This window comes from Aulonocara stuartgranti (assembly GCF_965226115.1).
Source record: "Aulonocara stuartgranti genome assembly, chromosome: 20".
Taxonomy (NCBI): Eukaryota; Metazoa; Chordata; class Actinopteri; order Cichliformes; family Cichlidae; genus Aulonocara; species Aulonocara stuartgranti.
The window spans coordinates 20441001-20461106 of NC_138956.1; the positions used below are offsets into that span (position 1 = coordinate 20441001).

Below are 20106 nucleotides of genomic sequence, written 5' to 3' on the forward strand. Positions count from 1 at the left end.
ATGGAATATGAATAGTTTGTTAGAGTTAAATGAAGAGGAAAACAACTTAAAGTGTTGTTTTCATCGAGTCCGAAGCAGAAGAGTTTAAGTCTGTACACAAGATTATATGATAAATGCCAAATTGTGTAATGTTATTTACCTTAAGCTTTATCCCACTTCTAGTATGTAACTGGAGCTTGTTTTCAAAGTGAAGAGGTTGTAATTGAACCGTAACCTGGATTGCAGTGATTGGCTGATCCTGGTCCAATCAAAACACGACGGTCTCTCTGCCCCCCCTCCCCCTCCCCTTCCGTACATCCACAGCTTCAGTTAGCGCACACATAGCGGAACACGGTGAGTGCCCTCTGCAGCTCTATCTCAAAGTAAAACTGCTATTTTAGTGAGTAATTGTTAGGGCCGTGTCCTCATTGTTTTGATCATTAGTCTCTAAGCATTTGTTTGTCTCTGATGAGACACCAGAGTTACTTCTAGTTCCGCCGTAATTAAATAATAGTGGTGGTAAAATAGCTTAGCTTCGAAGCTAACTTAGATTGAGGTGCTAACAAGTAACTAATGAGTTATCGGTGCAAATGTGGTTTGCGGTTCAAGTCCTTTAACATCCGATTATATTTTTAAACATTTATCCTAACATGTTTAGTGGCATGTCTGTTTGCTAACTTGTGCGTAACCAGAGTCGTTAGCATCAGATGAAACAGAAAAAGCTATTTTTAAGAGTTCACTCTTGTGCTAACGGTCTAGCTAACTTATTAGCCCCGGTGTTTGCTAAACAGTTCTTTTACCCGTAGCGCAACTTAAAATAGAGTTTGTCAAACTGGAACTAATATTAAACCGTGAACTCGATGGAATTTCTTCCGCGGAACCGACATTACTTAACGCGGCGTTTGTCCCGCACAGCTTCGCCATGTCTTTTCCGGGCTAGGACGTTAGCTAGCTTTCACCGGAATGTGCTAGCAGAATGCTAACATTTGAGTTGTCGAAGTGTGACTACTTTTGGGGCATCTTAGACTCCCAGACTTGGCATTCGGCTCACATTTGTTTCGTGTTTAACTGGTGATACTTCTCTCTGTGACTGGTTGTTTTAATACGCTTGACAGGGAAGGTCTGCTGCGCTGAGAAACTAAAAGCCACACCCTTCCTTTCGAAACTAACTACGTTACAAAAGTTATCCCGAAAACAAGTTGTCATTTAATTGTCGAATGGAAGCCTTCTGTTTTAATGTATAAAGTTTTACTTTAAAGACTTCTTCAAAAACATGTTTTATTTATTTAGGGAAGTTAACTTAAGTATTTTTTTGTGCTTTTAAGTTGAAATCCCCCCTCCCTCTGGCTCTGACACATGATACTAGTATCTCTCAGGGTTGGAAACAGGGGTCTAAAAAATATTACTCTGTGTGATTAAATAGTTCAGAACAGCATATTTTACTGTCTGTTTGTTGATCAGCAACAGGTCCTGTAAACAGTGAGTAACTTTGCGTTTGTTATGTAACATGACAGCTGAGCTTAGCTTATTTAAATAGCCATAAAGAGTCGTCCATCAAGCTCTCCATGTGACTGCACAAACGCACCACAGTAGAGTTTTACAGTGCTTCTGATCACCTTCTTTTGTGTGACTGGTGTAATGTTTGCTCGGAATGAAATGGCTTTTTTCCCTATCAGGTGTTAAGAGTTTGTAATAAATCATATTTACCGGTAAGTTATTTTTTTGCTTGTTTGTTTTAACCGTAATTGAGTGAAAGGTTTCTACTCATTTAATGTTCCCTGTGATTTATTTATTTATTTTTTTAGTTATTTTTAAAGAGCTCTAATAGGAACAATCATTTTTCAGTTCTATTAGCTGAAGTTTCTGCAGCGTAAAACAAATGAAGCAGCATTTCATTTATAATGACTGATAGATTAGCTGCCAGGTGACAGAAGAGCCCATCTACCCTCCATAATGTACAATGTGTGGCATAGAATGCACAGATGAAAGGGAATAACGCTCCAGGAGTGCATTTCTTATTGAAACTTGTGTCCACCACTGGAAAGGGGGGGGAGCTTCCTGACTGACAGAGTTAAGTTGAAATTTTGAATTAACGTCTCGGATGTTTGAGTTTAGTGAGTTAAATTTTGACTTATGACTGTCCCGCCCCAAAAAAGTTGTTTTGTAGTAGCAGAACAGCTGGCCGGTAGAATTTGGCCTGTTTGAGTTTCCATAACTTCTTGGTTTCAACATGTCAAATCTTTGCAGGTTGATATACAAGCTATGATATACGCTGAATGATTTAGCCAACTGTAATTGGCTCCAGACCTGTTGGAAGTATCCTCCTCCTTTTTTCTCTCATTTGATGATGATTATGGTCCATCAGTATAGCAGCCATATGCGCACATTAACTTCAAAGCATGTGGAAGTCCAGGCGTGAGCTTGTGCTGCGCCCATCCACACTTAGAAACTGTGACAGATTGAATTAGTTAATCTCGGAGTAATGAAATTATTTATATAATGCATCAATGAGGAAACTGGATAAAAATTGCCTTGAGTGGGTAGCTATTGCCAGTCACCTAGAATAGAATAGCTCTTTATTGTCATTGCACTTGTACAACGAAATTGTGGGTGCTCCACACTAACTGTGTCAAATTAAAATGTAAATAGGAATAACAGCAGGAATAAACAGCAAACAGGAGAAATATACAAAAATAAGAGAAAGACAAATTGGAGAACAAGTTGTAAAGTGCAACTTGTTCATTGTCAGTGCCTGAAATCATTGTCCCTCAGCACAAACTTAACAGATGCGCTGCTTCAGTGCTTAATGGGAGGAGATTCCTCACATTGGTGGGTTGTATCTTTGCTGGTGTAATAGGTTATTATTGCGTATCGGCATTTGTTAAAAGTCAAGCTAGCTGCCTGTTAGTAACTCTTATATAGGACTTTACAACAAGGTTGCGCGAGAGCATTTTACGAGTTGACGCCTGTGCTGGCAGTTCTCAAGCTGAATTTCTTTCAGTGCAAGAAACACTAAGCAATACAACCATAATTCAGCACCACTCTTTCCATTAGTGTCATTTTTGACAACGTTTGGTTAGTTTTCTTCTATATCTGTAGTTGGCATTCAAGAAAATTTGTTTGAAAGAAAACAAAAGTTGCTCCCAAAGTTGATGTGCAGTTATGTCAAATTGTAATTGTCATTCCTGCTGGATGATAATTGTTCAATTTAGAACTTTTTTCCTGTCTGAACAGTTTGGCGTGGCCTTGCTGGCACCTGAGCGACCCTTGGACCCTTCCTGTTGACATCCCTGTACCTGAGGATCTGCCAGCCCCTCCTCCCCAGATGTAGAGGGAGTTGTAATCTTCAGCAGCCGTGTACACAGTGAGTTGAGCAGTTTTGTTTGTTGTGTTTTATTCACAGAATGAAAATATGTCCATGTTCTAGTGTCTACTGAAGTCTGAACATGGTATATCATCTTGTAAGTAGTTAGCTTCTGCTTGCTCAGTTTTGGAAATTCTCTTTCATTTATGCCTGGACACTAACCTTTTTTACAACATCTGGGAAAACAGCCACACTGAGCATTTTATTGAAGAATAATTTAGACCTTTTTAACTCTCAGTGCCTCGCTGTGTGTTTGCCTTTGGACCTGGAAATGGCTAATGTGTCATTTTTAAAAATGGATTTTAAGGGTCTTTGTTCATTTGTAAATGGAGTTGAATATTTAGTTGTCAGTGCTGCTAGCATTCACAGGCACGTACTCTCATTACCAAAGCCAGCAAAAATTAATGAGTGGGATTAGCGAAGGTGGCCACAGCTCGCATGCTCGATAGGGCCACTGTTTGAATCCAGGCTCATATCTAATCACCGGAAGGCTTAGTTTTCTTATCTGATACCAAGGCTTTGAAGCAAGTTTTGCGACACCTACATAAATTTACATTTTAAACACGGTTTCATTTTCCGCAGCCTTCATTTTTATGCATCAACCAATGCATCAGGCACACGCTGGCGTCTCAACGTGCACACCTACCCTCGCCACAATAATGATTTCAGTGCAGTGGTCATGCTCGCTCTGATCTCCGTTTTCTGTTTGGCGTACTCGAGTAGATGAGGGTCATTACAATGGCGCTTTGTAGAGGGCCTCGTGTGCCTGCCTCACACTGTGGGTTTCTGGTGATGCTTCATACGTCGTCATTAGAATTGCAAATGCTGTTCGAGTGTGACAGAGTGGTTTTTGTATTGTTTGGCTCAACATTTGACAAAGGTCCCACAGACCTAGCATAATTAGTAGATTCAAAGAGGCTCTCAAATGAGATTTTAGCCTGCATCACCCCCTCTTTGACATTTATACATCAAATGAACATTACATTTGCATTTCAGAATAACATTTAAAATACGCCTCTTTTTTAATACTACTTTGAAACTTTGTCATTGTTGTTACTGGTTGTTATTTCTGCACTTTCAAGTTAAAATGAAAATTCTTCAATCAGTCAACACTGAAAGCACACAGGAAGTTAGTCAGATCTACTGAAGTTTCCTCTTAAATAATCAAACAGGCAGTAGATGAAAACCCACAGCATTGACGAGTGTGATGATAAAATGAGAGGCAGTAATTTAACTTGGTATAATCTCACTTTACATTCAGTGAGGGGTTTCTGGAGAATAACGGGCAGATTTCAGTTAAAATGCCTGTCTTCATCCTAAACATTTTCATTCCTTTGACATCTCCTGTCTCCTCTGCCAATATTTTCTAGGTCACGCTTACAGAAATGTGTCAGGCTGATGGAGTTTAATGACGGGTCATTCTCTGTGGCCTTTCTCCTCTGTATTATAATGAGATGAAGTTATTTGTGGCTTACCTGCTGACTGCAGTGTCACTGTCAGAATCTGCCTCACAGTGTGCTTCAGATTAAAGTTTACATGTTTGTATTGCAGATGTAGTTCTTTCTTGAGTTTTACCTCCAGGAAAAATACTGGTTTGAATTCCTGGAGAGAGTAAGCCCATCTTTTTTCAAACTTTTTTCTAATTCTTTTTTTGTGTAAAGAGGTGACGCCCGTATCATCATGAAGTCTCTTGATAGTGGGTGGGAAGTCGAGCAAAATTTTTTGGCAGACGAATGATTAGGTTTCAATCCTCTGTGGTCAACAGTGACTTCTCATTGTTGTGGATACTGACGGGGGTGTTCACACTGACATCAGTGTCTAGTCAGTAGATTCACTATTCAAAATGCATCAGTGCTTATCCTAAGAGCTTATTGCCCTCCAGGCACACTAAAAATGAAGACTCCAGTCAATCTCAGTTGTCAGGACTTCTTTTGCTTGTATGTCAGGCAGAGGCACTGCTGATAGCACATTTTGGCATCTGTTGTTTCATCAGACACTTTTCATGACAGCAGGTTCTGGTTTAGATCCAATGCTCTGCCACAGTAGGTTGTTTGGCTCCCAGCACCAGTGTTAGGGTCATTACTTATTACTTGTAGTCTTTTAAAAACCTTACCCGTTTGGCTGTCATTTAATTATTTAAAGGCTTCTTTCAGGGGAGATGAGAACATAAAGAAAACTAGTGCCAGAAAATGTTTTGCTTATTCAGAATAATCTCACACAGTTCAGTGAAAGTAACACATTGATTGTCTGTCTGATATTTAGCATCTGTCTTCTGTATTTTCACAGATTCTTGCGCTGTCCAGTGAAGTTGCCCACCATGCGCGAGTACAAGCTTGTGGTGCTGGGGTCGGGAGGCGTGGGAAAGTCTGCACTGGTGAGCGATGGCTGCTACTAAAGCTTGAAAGCCGAGGGTATTTTTTTAATGAGTTTATACAAGACTGTAAATGAATCCAATCCTAATTTTAATCACAGTTTTAGCGTCCATTAATCAATAATCGCTAAAATATTTATTATGTGCTCAGTTTCCCTTTCAGCACATCCTTTTCCTTTACTTTTGACACTGAGTAATGGGTCCATTATATTCGTCACATTGGTCATGTTGAGTGCAAATAGTGATGTCGCCACAGCTCCACGAGTAATTGCTGCAATACTCTGGGAGTGTACAATCGTACACATCATTTGCCACGGGACCCATGTTTGATTAGAAAAATTGAGAGACAGCCAAAATGACACCAAAGCGTGGCTCGATTCAGTGGCAGTGACATCACTTTTTGGTGTTCAAGGGCAAGAACGACAAGTGTAAAATGGGCCCCTTAAAGTCCTAAATTACTTCCCATTAGACAGAGGAAGGTTCATATTTATTTATACAGTTTATTATAGTTGGGTTGTATAGTAGTTATAAAGCATAGAGCTGAGTTATAATTAAGGTTAAAGGGCATTCGTTCTTCTTTTACAGACTTTAAAAATCCACTATATTTTCAAACTCTAGTACTGCTAAATAATTATGATTTTGCTGTTAATTAAAACAAACAAAGAAAAAATGTGTGTGTGTATATATAATATTACAACACACACAGTTGTAAAGTTTTTATTTCCACATAGCTGAAATTAATGTTTTCTTTTCTCAGTGAGGTTTACAGAGCTGTTGAGCTATTTATCTCAATAACAAGAGGTGTTTTTCATATTTTATAATTATGAGGATACTTTACATATTTAACTACCCCTTAAATTCACCAGCAACAGAACTTATAAAGAAAGCAAGCATGCATATATCCTTAAATGCGAAACTAATTCCTTGAACGGGTCTTACTGTTTTTTTCCTCAGTGTTTTATCATAGACTGTTACAGGAGCGGATGATCGCTTTAAGCATATCCAAAGTTTCAAGTAGTGAGGTGTGTGTGCGTAGACGTAATCCCTGTGATCCAAAAGCTCTTTTTCCTCCCACTCTTGAATCCGTAAGAATGAAAGCACAGAAGTTTCAGCCACCTGCTGTTCTGACTTTCCGTCTTACGAGGGGCAGCCAATAACTGTAAAGCCAGAGGAGCTAAAATGACAAGGCTCTGCGCACCGAGGCAGAGGAAATATAAATAAGAATTGCTTTGAACTGGAAGTCCTGTAAAGCTTTTTTTGTAGAGTCCAAGGATTAAGCGCAACCGGTCACCTGTAAAAACTCAAAATCATCCTGAGATAAAATCCTGTAAAGCAGAAAAAAACCCTGAACATTAAGAGCTTTATAAGGTAGGATTTACTGTACATCTGTTGTTAGATTGAAAGTCTGACATGGGAACAGCAGTCGGTCTGTTACATCACTTAGCAGAAATCTTTAAACAGTTTTTAAACAGATTTTAAAGCAGGATTTAATTTACTCAGACATGCCAGATGACCAGAAATAACAGGGAAATGCGAAGATATCTCAGTAAGGTAACAGACCAGTGGTGTGTCATTCACACAGGCTTATTTCAAGCCACAAGAGACCCTGAAAATGTATGTTATACCTTTATGAAAATGGTTATAAAAGGAGTTATTAATTGAAAGCAGGGTGTTAATTTTACGTTTGGTGCTCCCTAAAACTGCTTTCGGTAGCGATCAAACGTCCATCTGTGCAAGAAAATCTCTCACCTCTTAACAAATTGGCATCCTGCTTTCAATGAAAATATCTACATAGGACTGTAGATCAATTCAAACTTTAAGAATATAAAAAACGTGAGCTACAATTATGTCTTATTATTTAAGGACTTGAAGTTGGATTAAATGTTTTTGTCAGATTGTCTTTGTAATAAGCTTGTTATGGCCACATCCATAAAACATTAAGGCTCATCTGTGGCTAAGCATACAAAGAGAGTGCCACGCCTGAGATTTATTAGACTAAGTTCTTTTATTTAAACAAGAAATGAAATAAAGGCCTGAAGTACTGGCTAAAAGAGGGGGAGGATCTTGTACCATCATCCCTAAAGTAATAAAAATAAAGTAAACCCTGACAAATTAAAGCAAGGATCTTGGAATGCTGAAGACTGGCTTGTTCTGGGCCAGCTTCCTTTAAACAAGAGCAGAAGAATTCATCAACACTCCACCCAACACACCTAGAAAATAAGGGAGGGGGTGAGAAGAAGGAAAAAAAGAGGAGTGTAGTAGTTTCGGATTGGTAATGATGTCCTGTGTTATTTCCCTTTTCTTTTCTTCATTACAGACAGTCCAATTTGTGCAAGGCATTTTTGTGGAGAAGTATGACCCCACAATAGAAGACTCCTACAGAAAGGTATGACCTAACCTGCACACACATTCGTTGCTTCGCATGACTTTGTAAACATTTTCAAATAAAACAAGTCTTGTAAAAATGCACCTTTTTTTTGTTGTTGTTGTTTTTTTTTTAACAGCAAGTCGAGGTCGATGGGCAGCAATGTATGCTTGAAATCCTGGACACAGCTGGAACTGTAAGTCAAACATGAGCAGGATGCAGGGGTGTTTCGAGGAAATTGTGGACCGGCTGCTGATGCCGTCTGTTATCGTTCTTTAGGAACAGTTCACGGCCATGAGGGACCTGTACATGAAGAATGGCCAGGGCTTTGCTTTGGTGTACTCCATTACAGCGCAGTCAACATTTAACGACCTGCAGGACCTCCGGGAGCAGATCCTGCGAGTAAAGGACACAGAGGATGTGAGTTTAACACACTTTCACACTTGTTTTGATTATAAAGCACTCTCATGTAAGAGGTCCCCATTAAAAATGTTTGTCCTCATTGTTCAATGAAAATTGCAAAACAAAACCTCCTAATTTTTTTCTTTAATTATTTGATACATCACAAGCAAAAAGGTTTTTAACTTTAAGGGTTCATAACTTTCTAGAACCCAAGCATCTCTTCTTTCCAATAAGTTTTTTTTTATAGAAGGCCAAGAAAAGCAACAAACCTTTAATGTCTACTTCAGCAATGACACGAATGATTAATTAACAGAAAAAGAAAGGGATCTACCAATTAATTGGCCAAACTTGCTTATAGCTGACAAGGCAAAAAAATAATTACTGATAAACGTAAATACTGTCCAAACAAATATTGAGCATGAATTTTTGGAGTTCATTAGTCAAATCATGCTTCAAATGTTGCTGAATGTTGATTAGCTTTATGCTGCATATAACATGGCAGATATACAAACTGTGGTTTGCAGAGTTTGGTCGGCCAGAGCTACGTTCTCTTCTATGCTGGCGTCCACATACCGATGCAGAATGTGATTACACCTGTATTTTGGTTGTTTGGTTATATTCCAGTTTATTCAGAAACAGCCGACATGCAACCACTTACCTCTTTTTATGTCACAGTACTGCAGAACAGCACCGGTTACCACAACTATCAGCTGTTTACTCTAACCCTCATTTCAACCAAGAACTTTCTTACTGTGAAGTGACAGCACTAACCACTCCAACACTGTGCAGCCTAGTAGCACAGTGTTGGAAATGAGTTAATGAGTTTCACACATTTGAATTGGCTAGTAGAAACACCATCAGTACACCTGTCCAATCAATTTGCTTAGCGTACGTTTTTTACTGCTCCCTGTGCCCGTGTGAGCTCTCTTTGGATACTCTGGTTTCCTCTTTTGTGCTTGTTAATGGTTAATTGGCATTTATATATGCAAGTGTGAATGGCTGTCACTCTGTAGTGGGGACCCAGTATATGTGCCACTGCTGACATCATTGCATAGCTGCATCCATTAATGCCCACCATTAAGGCCCGCTGTAGTATTCTCCTGAAGGATTGCCACTCAGACCGTACCTCCACATCAGTCCTGATGTAGGAGAAGGAGAAGTGAAAACTGAAAAGTCCTGTTTTTCCAAACTGTTGCGACATTTTCCTCTGTATAACATGTGAATCTCTGAGCTTCTGTACTGGTATAGCATTAAAATGGTGGTAAAAAGTGACATGATCATACACTGGTGTTTTCAACCCTTCGGCACAAGATGCCAGGTTAATAAAAAAAATCCAGCCTATGAAATGTTAACACTTTTTACTGTCAGTTGCTCGCCTGATATCTGCCCACTTACCTCTGTTCACTAATTACAGTAATTAATGCCCTCACTTTCTCTTTCTTTCCTCACACTGGCAGCAGTGTGTCTGAAGTCTACAGCAGCAAGAGTTGTAACTAGGCATACATTAAGAAGCTCTTATAGCTTTTGCAGATACAGCATGCACTATTGCAGGAGTGTGTTTGCTCTGTTAAACTCCCCCACAATAGATAGCTAAATGTCACATTCAGATGTCTTTGAAATATTCTATTGCGTAATTAAATTTAGGGATATGAATGAATACTGTAAAATGTTCAACACTAAAGTGATACGAAGTTAAAGTTTGTGTCATATACATGTATATATGTATATATTTATCAAGTTTTTTAAAGTGGAAAACGGAAGTTAAATACTGAGTAAACAAAAAATATAACCACTGACCATGAGCCAGACTGTTGCAGATATTACTGTTAGCCCAAAATGTCATAATGCTTTAACAAAAGTAATTGGAGCTAAATTTACTCTTGATTCCTTTTCTATTATTCGCATAAAAATGCTGCTTTGAAAACAAGCAGTAGCATCCTTTGGGGTTTGAAATAGTTTATTTGGCTTAAAATGCTGGTGCATTTCTTTGACCTACAGACTGACTCCTTTTTAAACAACTTTATCATGTTTATTTATTTATATTTATTATATTATAAATCTTTATTATGTCTGTCTTGAACAAACAAATGAGTAGCAAGCACTGGATAGATCATTGACCAGCCCTTTCTACAGACATCATTGGTGCACATCTGCAGAGAGAGCAAAAATAAATCCATATGTGTGTCTATCTAGGACATGAATACAAGTCTCACCAAAAAATAGAAACAAGTGTAAAAGATCCTTTTTTTTTTCTTTCTTTTTTTTAAAGTTTGGTTGGTTGGTTTTTTTGGAAGGAACACCTGATGTCTGTTTTCACCGACCAGAGATGATATGTTGGCAGAGTATAATAAACATCTGAATGCTGTAATTCTGAGGCTCCTCCTCAGTCTGCAGAGGGAAAACTGGCAGCGTCTCACTGTGTAATCTGCCCTTGTCACCTCTCCTTCATTAAAGTCAGCACCGTGGGAGAAGAGGGCAGAGCGCAGGGAGGCAGGAACTTTGTGACGGGGTGGAAATGTCAGAGCTGCTGTTGGTTGCGATCTGCTGCCTTCTCCTCTCTCTAAATCAAGAGAGATGGAGCATGCTGAGTGTGTGCGCTCTTTATTTATTCATAGCAGGTTGCTCAGCTGGTCTGTGTGTCTTGGTTAAGGTCTCTTTTTGCTGCAACCTTCTGCTCCTCAGTATGCACATAAGCTTTCTAACCACTGTTTAGTCTTGTGATGAAATCTTTCAAACATGAATTTGGTCAACATTTTTGAGCATTTCTAATATATTCCTATATTTGTTGTCTTGTTTTCCATAATCATTTGGAGCCACCATTGTAATTAATAATGATGATAATGATCATGTGGATAGTTTTAATTAAAATCCACCCTCTGATCAGATTCCTGAAACTTGTGATAAACATGAAGAAGAAGGCATTTTTATGTATTTGTTTCTTTCATTGCTTTTGTGTCATTTTACATCTGCAAAAAAATAAAACTAAAGTTCCTCATTATTTTGTTTTTTGAACATGTCGCATGTCTACTAATCCATCAGGTTCCCATGATCCTGGTGGGAAACAAGTGTGACCTGGAGGATGAGCGTGTGGTCGGGAAGGAGCAGGGTCAGAACCTGGCCCGTCAGTGGAACAACTGTGCCTTTTTAGAGACTTCAGCTAAATCAAAGATCAACGTTAATGAGGTAAGTGCTAATACCACACGCTGCACGTATGGTCTCTCTTCATTATGCTTCTGCACCAGTGACTGCATGCCTTCATACGCCAATTATGTCAAAATGTCACAACTGTCTGATAGGACTGTAGCGATGACCTTTGACGTTTATGAAATGTCATATCTTAAAATTCACCATGAGATTATAATACTGTAAAAAAAAAAAAAATTCCCTACATAATTATCATGGCCAAAATAAATGATAAGTACAAAATGACAGTATAGAGGCAGGAGGTGGTTCACTGAATGAATTCATAAATAATAACATATAAACTTTCTGACAATAAATAACTGAGCAGTAATCAGCTGCCTTCCCAGTAAGTTTCTCGTCCTGGACTTGAGCTCCACCATCTTGAACTTTTCCCTACAACATTCTATAAAGGAGTGTCCACAGGAAGTGATTTGCTTGTTACGTACCGCTTTGTTGCTGACAGTCAGTCACTGTGGACATTCAAGTCTCAGGTTGCCTAGGTAACCCTCAGATGTATGTCTTGCCTTCTCATTTGTCAGTCAAAAGTATCCTTCACTCTAATTTGTAGTTGCATCAGTTGTGTGCCTTTAAGTTAATAAAGTTGAGCTCCGTGACCGCTCACTCAGTGTCATCACTCAGTGGTTATTTCACCCTGATTTTAAGTGCTCTTTAAGTGTTTGCCACGTTGCTGCTAGTTGCTTCCTGTGTGGATGCCTCTTTATGTCTAGAGTAGCAGCACCTGTTCTCTTCTTCCTGCTTAGAACAACCCCTTTAGTTTGCAGTTTGCAGATCTTCAGCGCAGAAGGATGACAACTGACAAGTTTCAGTTTGGATTCCAAGATATGGATTTGAAGAATGTCCAGCCACTAGATGAGGGATTCAGGACAGCAGCACCCTCATCACCCTGCCATTAAGAAACAGTTAAAAAAATAAAAACAGTACTGGAGCTAGCTGGCTAACAGTGAATGAACTGTCACAAATTAAACTTCTATTAAATGCCTTTTATCTATCACTCTCACAGTCAGGTGGATGAACGAGGAAATCTGGCATTTAGTATCCTGAGCCACAGCTGTCCAAAACTGGTTGACCGCCTTCAGTCATTAAATCATATTTTATCTTATATGACTTTGAAATTCAAGGCACTTTGACATTGTGTTGCTGTCACGATTACGTCGACTGTCAAAATTGTCGACAACTAATTTAATAGTCGACGCGTTGTTCCCAAAAGGCGCAGGAATAAGTAGTAGGATTTAAGAGTGTAATAACGGACTGAAACAGAAGATGGCAGCACTGCATGTACAAGGATGCCAGCTGCCATTAAACCCCGAAGAAGAAGAAGCAGTGTCCGGTATCGTAGCTGTGTCCAAATTCAGGAACCACATCCTCCTCCTGCCCGCATTTGTAGGCCGATTACGTTACAGCGACACGACGAAGACTGTCCAAATTCGAAGACTCCGACAAATGCACCCTTCATTTCCCCGGCCCTGCTCAGGTTCCAACAATGGCAGCAGCTAGTTAGTTTTAAAATTACTCTTATTATTCTTTCTGGGTCACAAAATAAACGTTTAACATATTTTCAGGCGAGAATGTAGCTGTGTAAACCTCAAATATCTGCTCAGTTTATCAAGACACCACATATTTTCAAAAGCGCTCCGATGTTTTCGGAGACGTCTGTTACCCACCAGCTCGATAGCTAGCCGGGGGCAAGGCTCGCTAGAGCCGTGAGAACACCGGACTCCCGGCAAATCGTTTTCAAACCCACCGCTGTCTTTCGCTACTCAGGTTAAACATGATATAGGAGTCACTTAGATAACTTAAAAATGTAATTGTTTGGCTTTTTTCAATTTTTTATTTGTTCTTGAGTAAATCGGTTTGGCTGAGATTAAAGTTATAGTTTTTACACAGCTGAATAAATGTCAGGCAGACAACTGATTATCAGAATGTGAGATGCTGGAGAATATACTCCGGTGTCCTGTTATATTTTAGATAGCAAGGAGTTTATTAAACTTCACTGAAACAATCTGCAAATTTCATTAAAATTTAATAAACTATCATCTTGTCTTTATTTTTAGTTAGCACATACCTTAAACACTTAAAGCTGTAAGCTAATGATAGTTATATAAGAGCAGATGCATGCTAGTGCAATAAGCTGTAGGTTTTACGTCCAGTGGATGCATGATCTGATTAGTCGACTAATCGCAAAAATAATCGGTGACTAGTCGACTAGTGTTGTGCACAGCTCAAATTGCCTTGCCGAGTAGGTAAACATTAACATTGCCATCACCAGCAGCTTTCCTTCCTCACAGGTTAACGTCGACAGAATGTGGTGATACATCGCTCCAGTCAAGCGATTACATGCAGGTTTCTCGGGCATAGTCATAGCACTGCAGAACTGTGCTGGTTCACACGGTTGTCATCTATCTTTACTTTCTGCTTTGCTCGTTTACAACTTCCCATCATAAATAGGGAGATTGATAGGGGGTATTTTAAGCTACCCGATGTTGAACATTGATAAAATATGAATAGTTGGTTCAGCAGGCTAGTATTTCTGTTGTTCACCTGCAAAGGCAGCAAGGAAGGTTTAGTCCTTAAACGGGAAAAATAAGCAGACATTTACCAACTGAAGGTAAAAATCTTCATGCTTTTCAAGCTGTTTTATATCTGTATTACAATAAAATAATTACATATGCGAGCCAGCTGAACAGTTGCAACTTGGTGGGGACAGATTGCATAGTCAGATGGCCACTCTTGACATCACTAGTAAAGTCTGTCTTGGAAACACTGCAATAAATGTAAATACTATTACCAAAACTTAACAACACAACATTAAAATATCCTGAAAGACTTTACAGTTCATTTTATTTAAGTATGCAAATGGGGGAATATACTCGACTACACCAGCATTATAAATGATATACTGAGACAAATTATAGAGAAGTTAAAATGGAGCACCAGACCTCAGTGACTCAGCCAGGCCAGCCAAAAAGGGTACACACACCTGACAGATGAGGCACAGGTTAGTGGAGTAGCTAGCTTTAAACAGTTAACTAAAGGAGCAAACTAACTGCAGGAAGAGTGGAAAACAAATCAGAAATTAAAATTGACAGTTCACCAGTCTTCAGTCCTTTGCTCACCAGTGCAATACCAGCATAACCTGCACCTGTCTGCGTGACTGTTTTCTGCTGTTGCAGCTGCTTCTCTCACTTCCCACAACAAACTCAGCAAGTCAGAGTAATAGTCATCCTCGTCTTACTTTAGTCAGCCATTAAGTGTGTCAGTCAGCTCAGTGGGGGGCTCAAATCTGCTGTGGGTGTAGTGGCAAGTGGTGTCTTCACATCCTAAACCCAACACTTACCTGCAGTTCTACATGAATAAAACATGAATAATATGTTTACCAGACTTATTTCTTTGGAAGCATGAGAGGGAATCTGTGTTTAAATGTCTGGTTGACTAGTTGCACTCCTCGCTGTAACAATAGAGTAAAACTGGGCTTAAAAAATGTAAATATTGAGTTTTAGTTGATCAGCTGCAGATTTATACTAACACACCTGAGAGTTTCCCATAAATGCACACAACCTTATGATATTCTTAAAAGCATTCAGTATTAACTTAGTGACTTTGTGTTTCTAGTTATCTTTTAAAAATAGATTTCTAATTGTATGATTTTCATTTTAAAGACAGAAGCTGCTCGACCGCTAGACCAGCAAATGAAACAAGAGAAACTGTGTTTGCTGTCTACCATTTCATGCGTTTTAGTGTTGTGCGTCAACAGGAATTTGTACTGATAACATCATTCCTGAGCTGTAGCTCTCTCCGTACATCCCATAATATACTGAAGCAAAGTGCTGAAACACATCAAATCTTCTCTGTTGTAGATTTTCTATGATCTGGTGCGACAGATCAACAGAAAAACGCCGATGGAAAAGAAGAAGACAAAAAAGAAGTCAAGTTGCACACTGCTCTAAATTGCCATCCCACGATAGCTCCAGGCCAGGTGAGTGGGTGTAAAAACAAAATTTATTCCAGACATTTGCAAGGCTCCAGCTGTGTTCTGAGCTCTGGGTTATCACAGAACATTTAGAAACCTACAGCAATAATTATTATGATGATTTTTTTTGAGGGGGAGGATTGGTGTGTTGCAAATAACAAGATCTCTGTAGGTTTAATAGTGAATGTTTCATGTGGACTTTAATTAACCAGAGGCCTCTCAAGTCCTCTTTTTATGTCTTTTGTTACACCATCCTCCATTTTAATTGGATCAAAGAGGGTTTACAGTGTGCTTATATGAATTTTGGCAAATGTGGTGGCTCCACCTGCTGCTGCAGCAGCGCAACTGTAATGAAATCTAATTATAGAGAGCACTGTTGGAGCTTCTCTGGCCTTTTTGTTCCTACAACAAATTCACAGAAATTACCAGCTGTTTTTTTCCTTAATTACACCACTGTGTTATTGTCTGATGTTTGTTTTTCAATATAAATCTTTGGTTTGCAGTCTCCTTGCTTTGATATAAAAAAATCCGCCTCTGGAGATTTGAGGTTTGATTGAGATGCTGTCAAGTCAAGTATTTATTTATTGTCATTGTCAAAGAACAATGCTGTGGACATTGTTTTGCTCTAGCTTCTTAAATGATGCCTGCTGTGTTGCAAACACTGGTCATCAAGCAAAACAAGGCATTTCCACTGTAATGAAATGGGAGCAAACTGGACTCCTGGAAGTCTCACCAGTTCTGCTACTTTCTCTCCCATCTTGCAACAGCTTCTACAGTGTGCTGATGATATTCACCAAAAGCACTCCTCCCAAACTGAACCCAAACTGTCCTTTTGGTGCAACACTTCAACGTTTCAAATGTTTTTCTTCCTCTTTAAGGTTTTTGTGCATCTTTCGCAGCACCATTGCTGTTTACCTCCTAGTTTCCTGACAGCAATCATCTTATCATAGACATACGTCACACATGCTCAAGCTGGCGCAACTCAGGCAGCTAAGGCCTCACAGACACATTGGGAATGATGTTTATTGCACAATAGGACTGTAGATTTTCTCCTTATCACACTGGAAGTGTTTCAGATAGTGACTCAAAAGTTTGAGTCTTTCTTTTCCCCTACTACTATGATTTGCTTCTGAGGCAGTTATGACTTGTCCACACTTGTACTTGCCGTTCAGGAAATGTTTGTGAGTTGAGCATGCGACACTCTGAGTCAAATCAAGGCATGCTTTAGCCACTACATGCTGTTAATTCCCAGCTTCCTCACTGGGCTAAAATCCCAAAAGACAGTCTCTGAAGTGTGGCTCACAAACTCATGAACTAGGGAAATGATGTCATAATCCTCCCTGCCTGATGGATCTTTGTGAATGCAGAAAAACAGTTTATACTGTGATTGTTTTGTCTTACAAAGCAGCAAATAGGAAGCATAACGAAGTTGACATTTTTATGTTTCATGTGACATTTTTGGGAAGCTGCAACAAAAACATAAACTGGGATAAGCAGCACTCTGACATTTTGGTGCCACAGTAAATCTCTTTGTAAACTGGAAACAAAGGTTCACCAAGAGGACAGATGGTTTCTAGAGAGGTGGAGGCTGAACATTTATGAGTTGTTTCAAAGCGTCTCGCCTCAGCCGAAGAAAGTCAATATTTTGTATGGTTTCAATATAGCTGCTTCACTTCACTGATTCAGAGCAGCTGAAAAGTAAAAGTTTTCACTGCAACAAGAACATCCCTTATACGGACTGACTCCAAGTGCCAGTGACTATTGGACAGCTGAATTATGCTTTTATAGGAAAGTGATTTCATGAGTTAAATACACAAGGAGTTAGAGAATTAAGTAAAATGACAAGTACAAAAGAGGAGGGGGGAGACAGCACTACACTCAGCCAATGTCAGGTGTCAAAAAACGGGCAGAGTACCAAAGAACTGATGCTCCCAAAGTTTGAATTGCTGACATGAGTGCAAATGGGATGGCCTTCTACAGGAAACGTGCTACAGTTCAAATGAAACATGAACAGCTGCAGCAGTGAGAGCGCTTTGGTGAAAAGTCTTGCCTAATTTTCCCATCGGTTTTTGGATTCTGAAAAGGTAGAAGGGGAAAAACTGAACAGCCTATCCAGTTGGCTCCATGTGAGGTGTCTATCCTGCAACAGCCAAAAATTAAGCAAGTGAACATCTTGTGCCCTTGTGGATTCGCTGATGGTTTTCATTTTATAGTTTATATTTTAGAAAAGCAAAGGAAACACACTTATATATATGTATGTACGTGTGTGTGTGTCTATATGTAGTAGATATTTAGGTGTTTACATCCATGTTAACTGCCACAGTTGAGGTTCAGCAGAATTAAGAGGATAATGTGTTGACAAAATTAACATTCAGTTTATAAACTGCATGTTTTTACAGTTTAAAATGAAAAAGAATCCCTTGTAACAATCCTCCTAGCTGTTAGTAGTCACCACAGTGGGTCATCAGCCTCCATCCAGGGCTTGACCAATTTGGTGTGGAATTATTTTGATCTGCATATTTGATTCAGTATTTATTTCACATCAGTGCAGCCCTCCCCATTTATCCAGGTCTCAAACTGGCACAAGGAATAAAGGCTTGCAGCCCACCTTGTAGCTGGGCTAGCTTCACAACTTATAAGAATTCAAGTCTTAAAAAATAACCCTGGTTGTTCATTTCCATCTTGATAATCATACAGGTTTTTCAAAGCCACAGGGGACTACTAAAGGTGGGCAAATGTCCTGCAGTGTCGAGACACAGTCTTGACTTTTTAAAATGTTTCAGGAACAAGTTGTCCACATCGTTTACATTGAATCTTCTGACTTTATTCTTTCTTTTTCTTGCTTTCAGAAACTTGTAATGATTAACTGTTTCCCAGTGGATCGTGCCAGCATTCCAAGTCCTCTCCGAAGCATTTTGAAAAAGGCTGACAGAGAAATTTCACCACTCGCAAAATGGCAGGAGACGGCACATACTCTCAAGAAACTCTTTCTTTCTGCTCTTTAATGGCAAAGATATCCACCTCTTCTTTTTTTACTGTCAGCCTGATGACAACTGTTTTGTTTTTGTCCTCTTCTCCAAGTTGTCTTTCTTTTTGGAAATATCAATATAAAAGAGGAGACCTTGGATTTATATCCATCTATGGGAACTAAAATGTTTTATTAAAAGTAACATCAGATATTTGACACATTGTGACAATGCGTTCGCAAAAGTATCCATGTGAAATGTTGGTCTTCTTGTACATTTCTGCACTAACAGTGTCAATGAAGATGCATCATTGTCCATAAATTACTCGCTCCTACTTACAAGGATGTGTATTGATGAAATAACATCTTTCCTAAGTGACTTTGTTTTATATCGAGAGCTGCAAGCCTTCCATATTTCCCATAATATATTCTACTTCCATTTTTGCATAATAAAGCTAAGGAAATTAGTATTTTATAGACTGATGGGGGAAATGGTGCGTTCTGATTTGTGTCTTGAGGCTGAAAATATATTGTACTAAACCAACTCTAATATCGCTTCTTGTGTTACCCTGTCACAGATGATTTTCCAGCTTTTATGAATGATTAAATTTTAGTACATTTTCATTAGTTTTGGTCTTGGTTTTTGTCCTTTTAGCATGTTTTTGGTGTTTAACAAAAAGATTGGGAGTGAAGTTTGGACACATCTGCGTATACTGCTGCCCTCTGGACCCAAATGAGCTGTGGAAAATTGATTATGAAATCGCTTTTTAAAATAATTGATTTGATCAAAGTCACATTATATGAACAAATATGTTTTATCCACAGCAGCATGAGTTGACAGTGCGTTTCGTTAAGTTCTGATTTTCTGGGTCACGAATAGAGCAGTGTGAAGATCGATATCTCCCAGAGAGCTAAAAGAGTAACTTGAGTGTTTCCTGTCAGCAGAAATGACGGCCTCAGACTGAGTCACCAGAGGAGGTCTGAGCTGAGAGGAAGCTGCAGAGAAAGAGGAACTCGTACAGAAAGACAGGGTATGAATTGAAGGCAGCAAAAAGCAGAATCGAGACTGATTAAGATGAGCAGACAGAACTCAGCTGCTCCACCTTGGGGTGGTGGCTTTAATAATTAAGTAACAAAAACAGTACATGACCACCATGATGCATTCACAGGCCAGTTCTTACGTACCCTTTGCAGCAGCTCGTTAACAAATATCTAATCAGCCAATCAGCAACCCAATCCACTTAGGCATGTAGACGTGAGCACATCCACATGTCTAAATGAATGCGGCATGGTTGTTGGTGCCAGATGCGCTGGGCCGAGTATTTCAAAAACTGCTGATCCAGTACTTTCCCACACAAACATCTCCAGTGTTTAAAGAGATGGTCTGAAAAACAATATCCAGTGAGCAGCAGTTCTCCAGGAGAAAATCCTAGAGGTCAAGCCTCTGAATCGTTTACATGTTCAATGGCAAACTTACACACTGTACACA

General features: G+C 39.3%; 1 protein-coding gene across 2 annotated transcripts; it reads left to right on the forward strand.

Annotated features, from left to right (window-relative positions):
• The first annotated feature begins 268 nt into the window (after positions 1-268).
• Positions 269-19244, forward strand: rap1aa (RAP1A, member of RAS oncogene family a). Of its 2 annotated transcripts, none has more exons than XM_082518451.1 (9): positions 269-333; positions 3214-3343; positions 5630-5717; positions 8032-8100; positions 8219-8275; positions 8359-8499; positions 11521-11664; positions 15540-15658; positions 18502-19244. In XM_082518451.1, exons 3-8 carry the CDS (start codon positions 5661-5663, stop codon positions 15627-15629), a joined length of 558 nt encoding a protein of 185 aa, XP_082374577.1. In that variant the 5' UTR covers positions 269-333; positions 3214-3343; positions 5630-5660; the 3' UTR covers positions 15630-15658; positions 18502-19244. The 2 variants fall into 2 exon arrangements, with proteins under 2 accessions (XP_082374577.1, XP_082374578.1); XM_082518452.1 differs by lacking the exon at positions 269-333 and adding an exon at positions 357-379.
• The last annotated feature ends 862 nt before the right edge of the window (positions 19245-20106 follow it).

Excerpts from the sequence above, each read along its gene's own strand:
- rap1aa (XM_082518451.1), top strand. The coding sequence starts at position 5,661 with ATGCGCGAGTACAAGCTTGTGGTGCTGGGGTCGGGAGGCGTGGGAAAG. Across the intron at positions 8,101-8,218 it reads TAGAAGACTCCTACAGAAAG|CAAGTCGAGGTCGATGGGCA; the intron begins GTATGACCTAAC and ends TTTTTTTAACAG. Across the intron at positions 11,665-15,539 it reads CAAAGATCAACGTTAATGAG|ATTTTCTATGATCTGGTGCG; the intron begins GTAAGTGCTAAT and ends TCTCTGTTGTAG.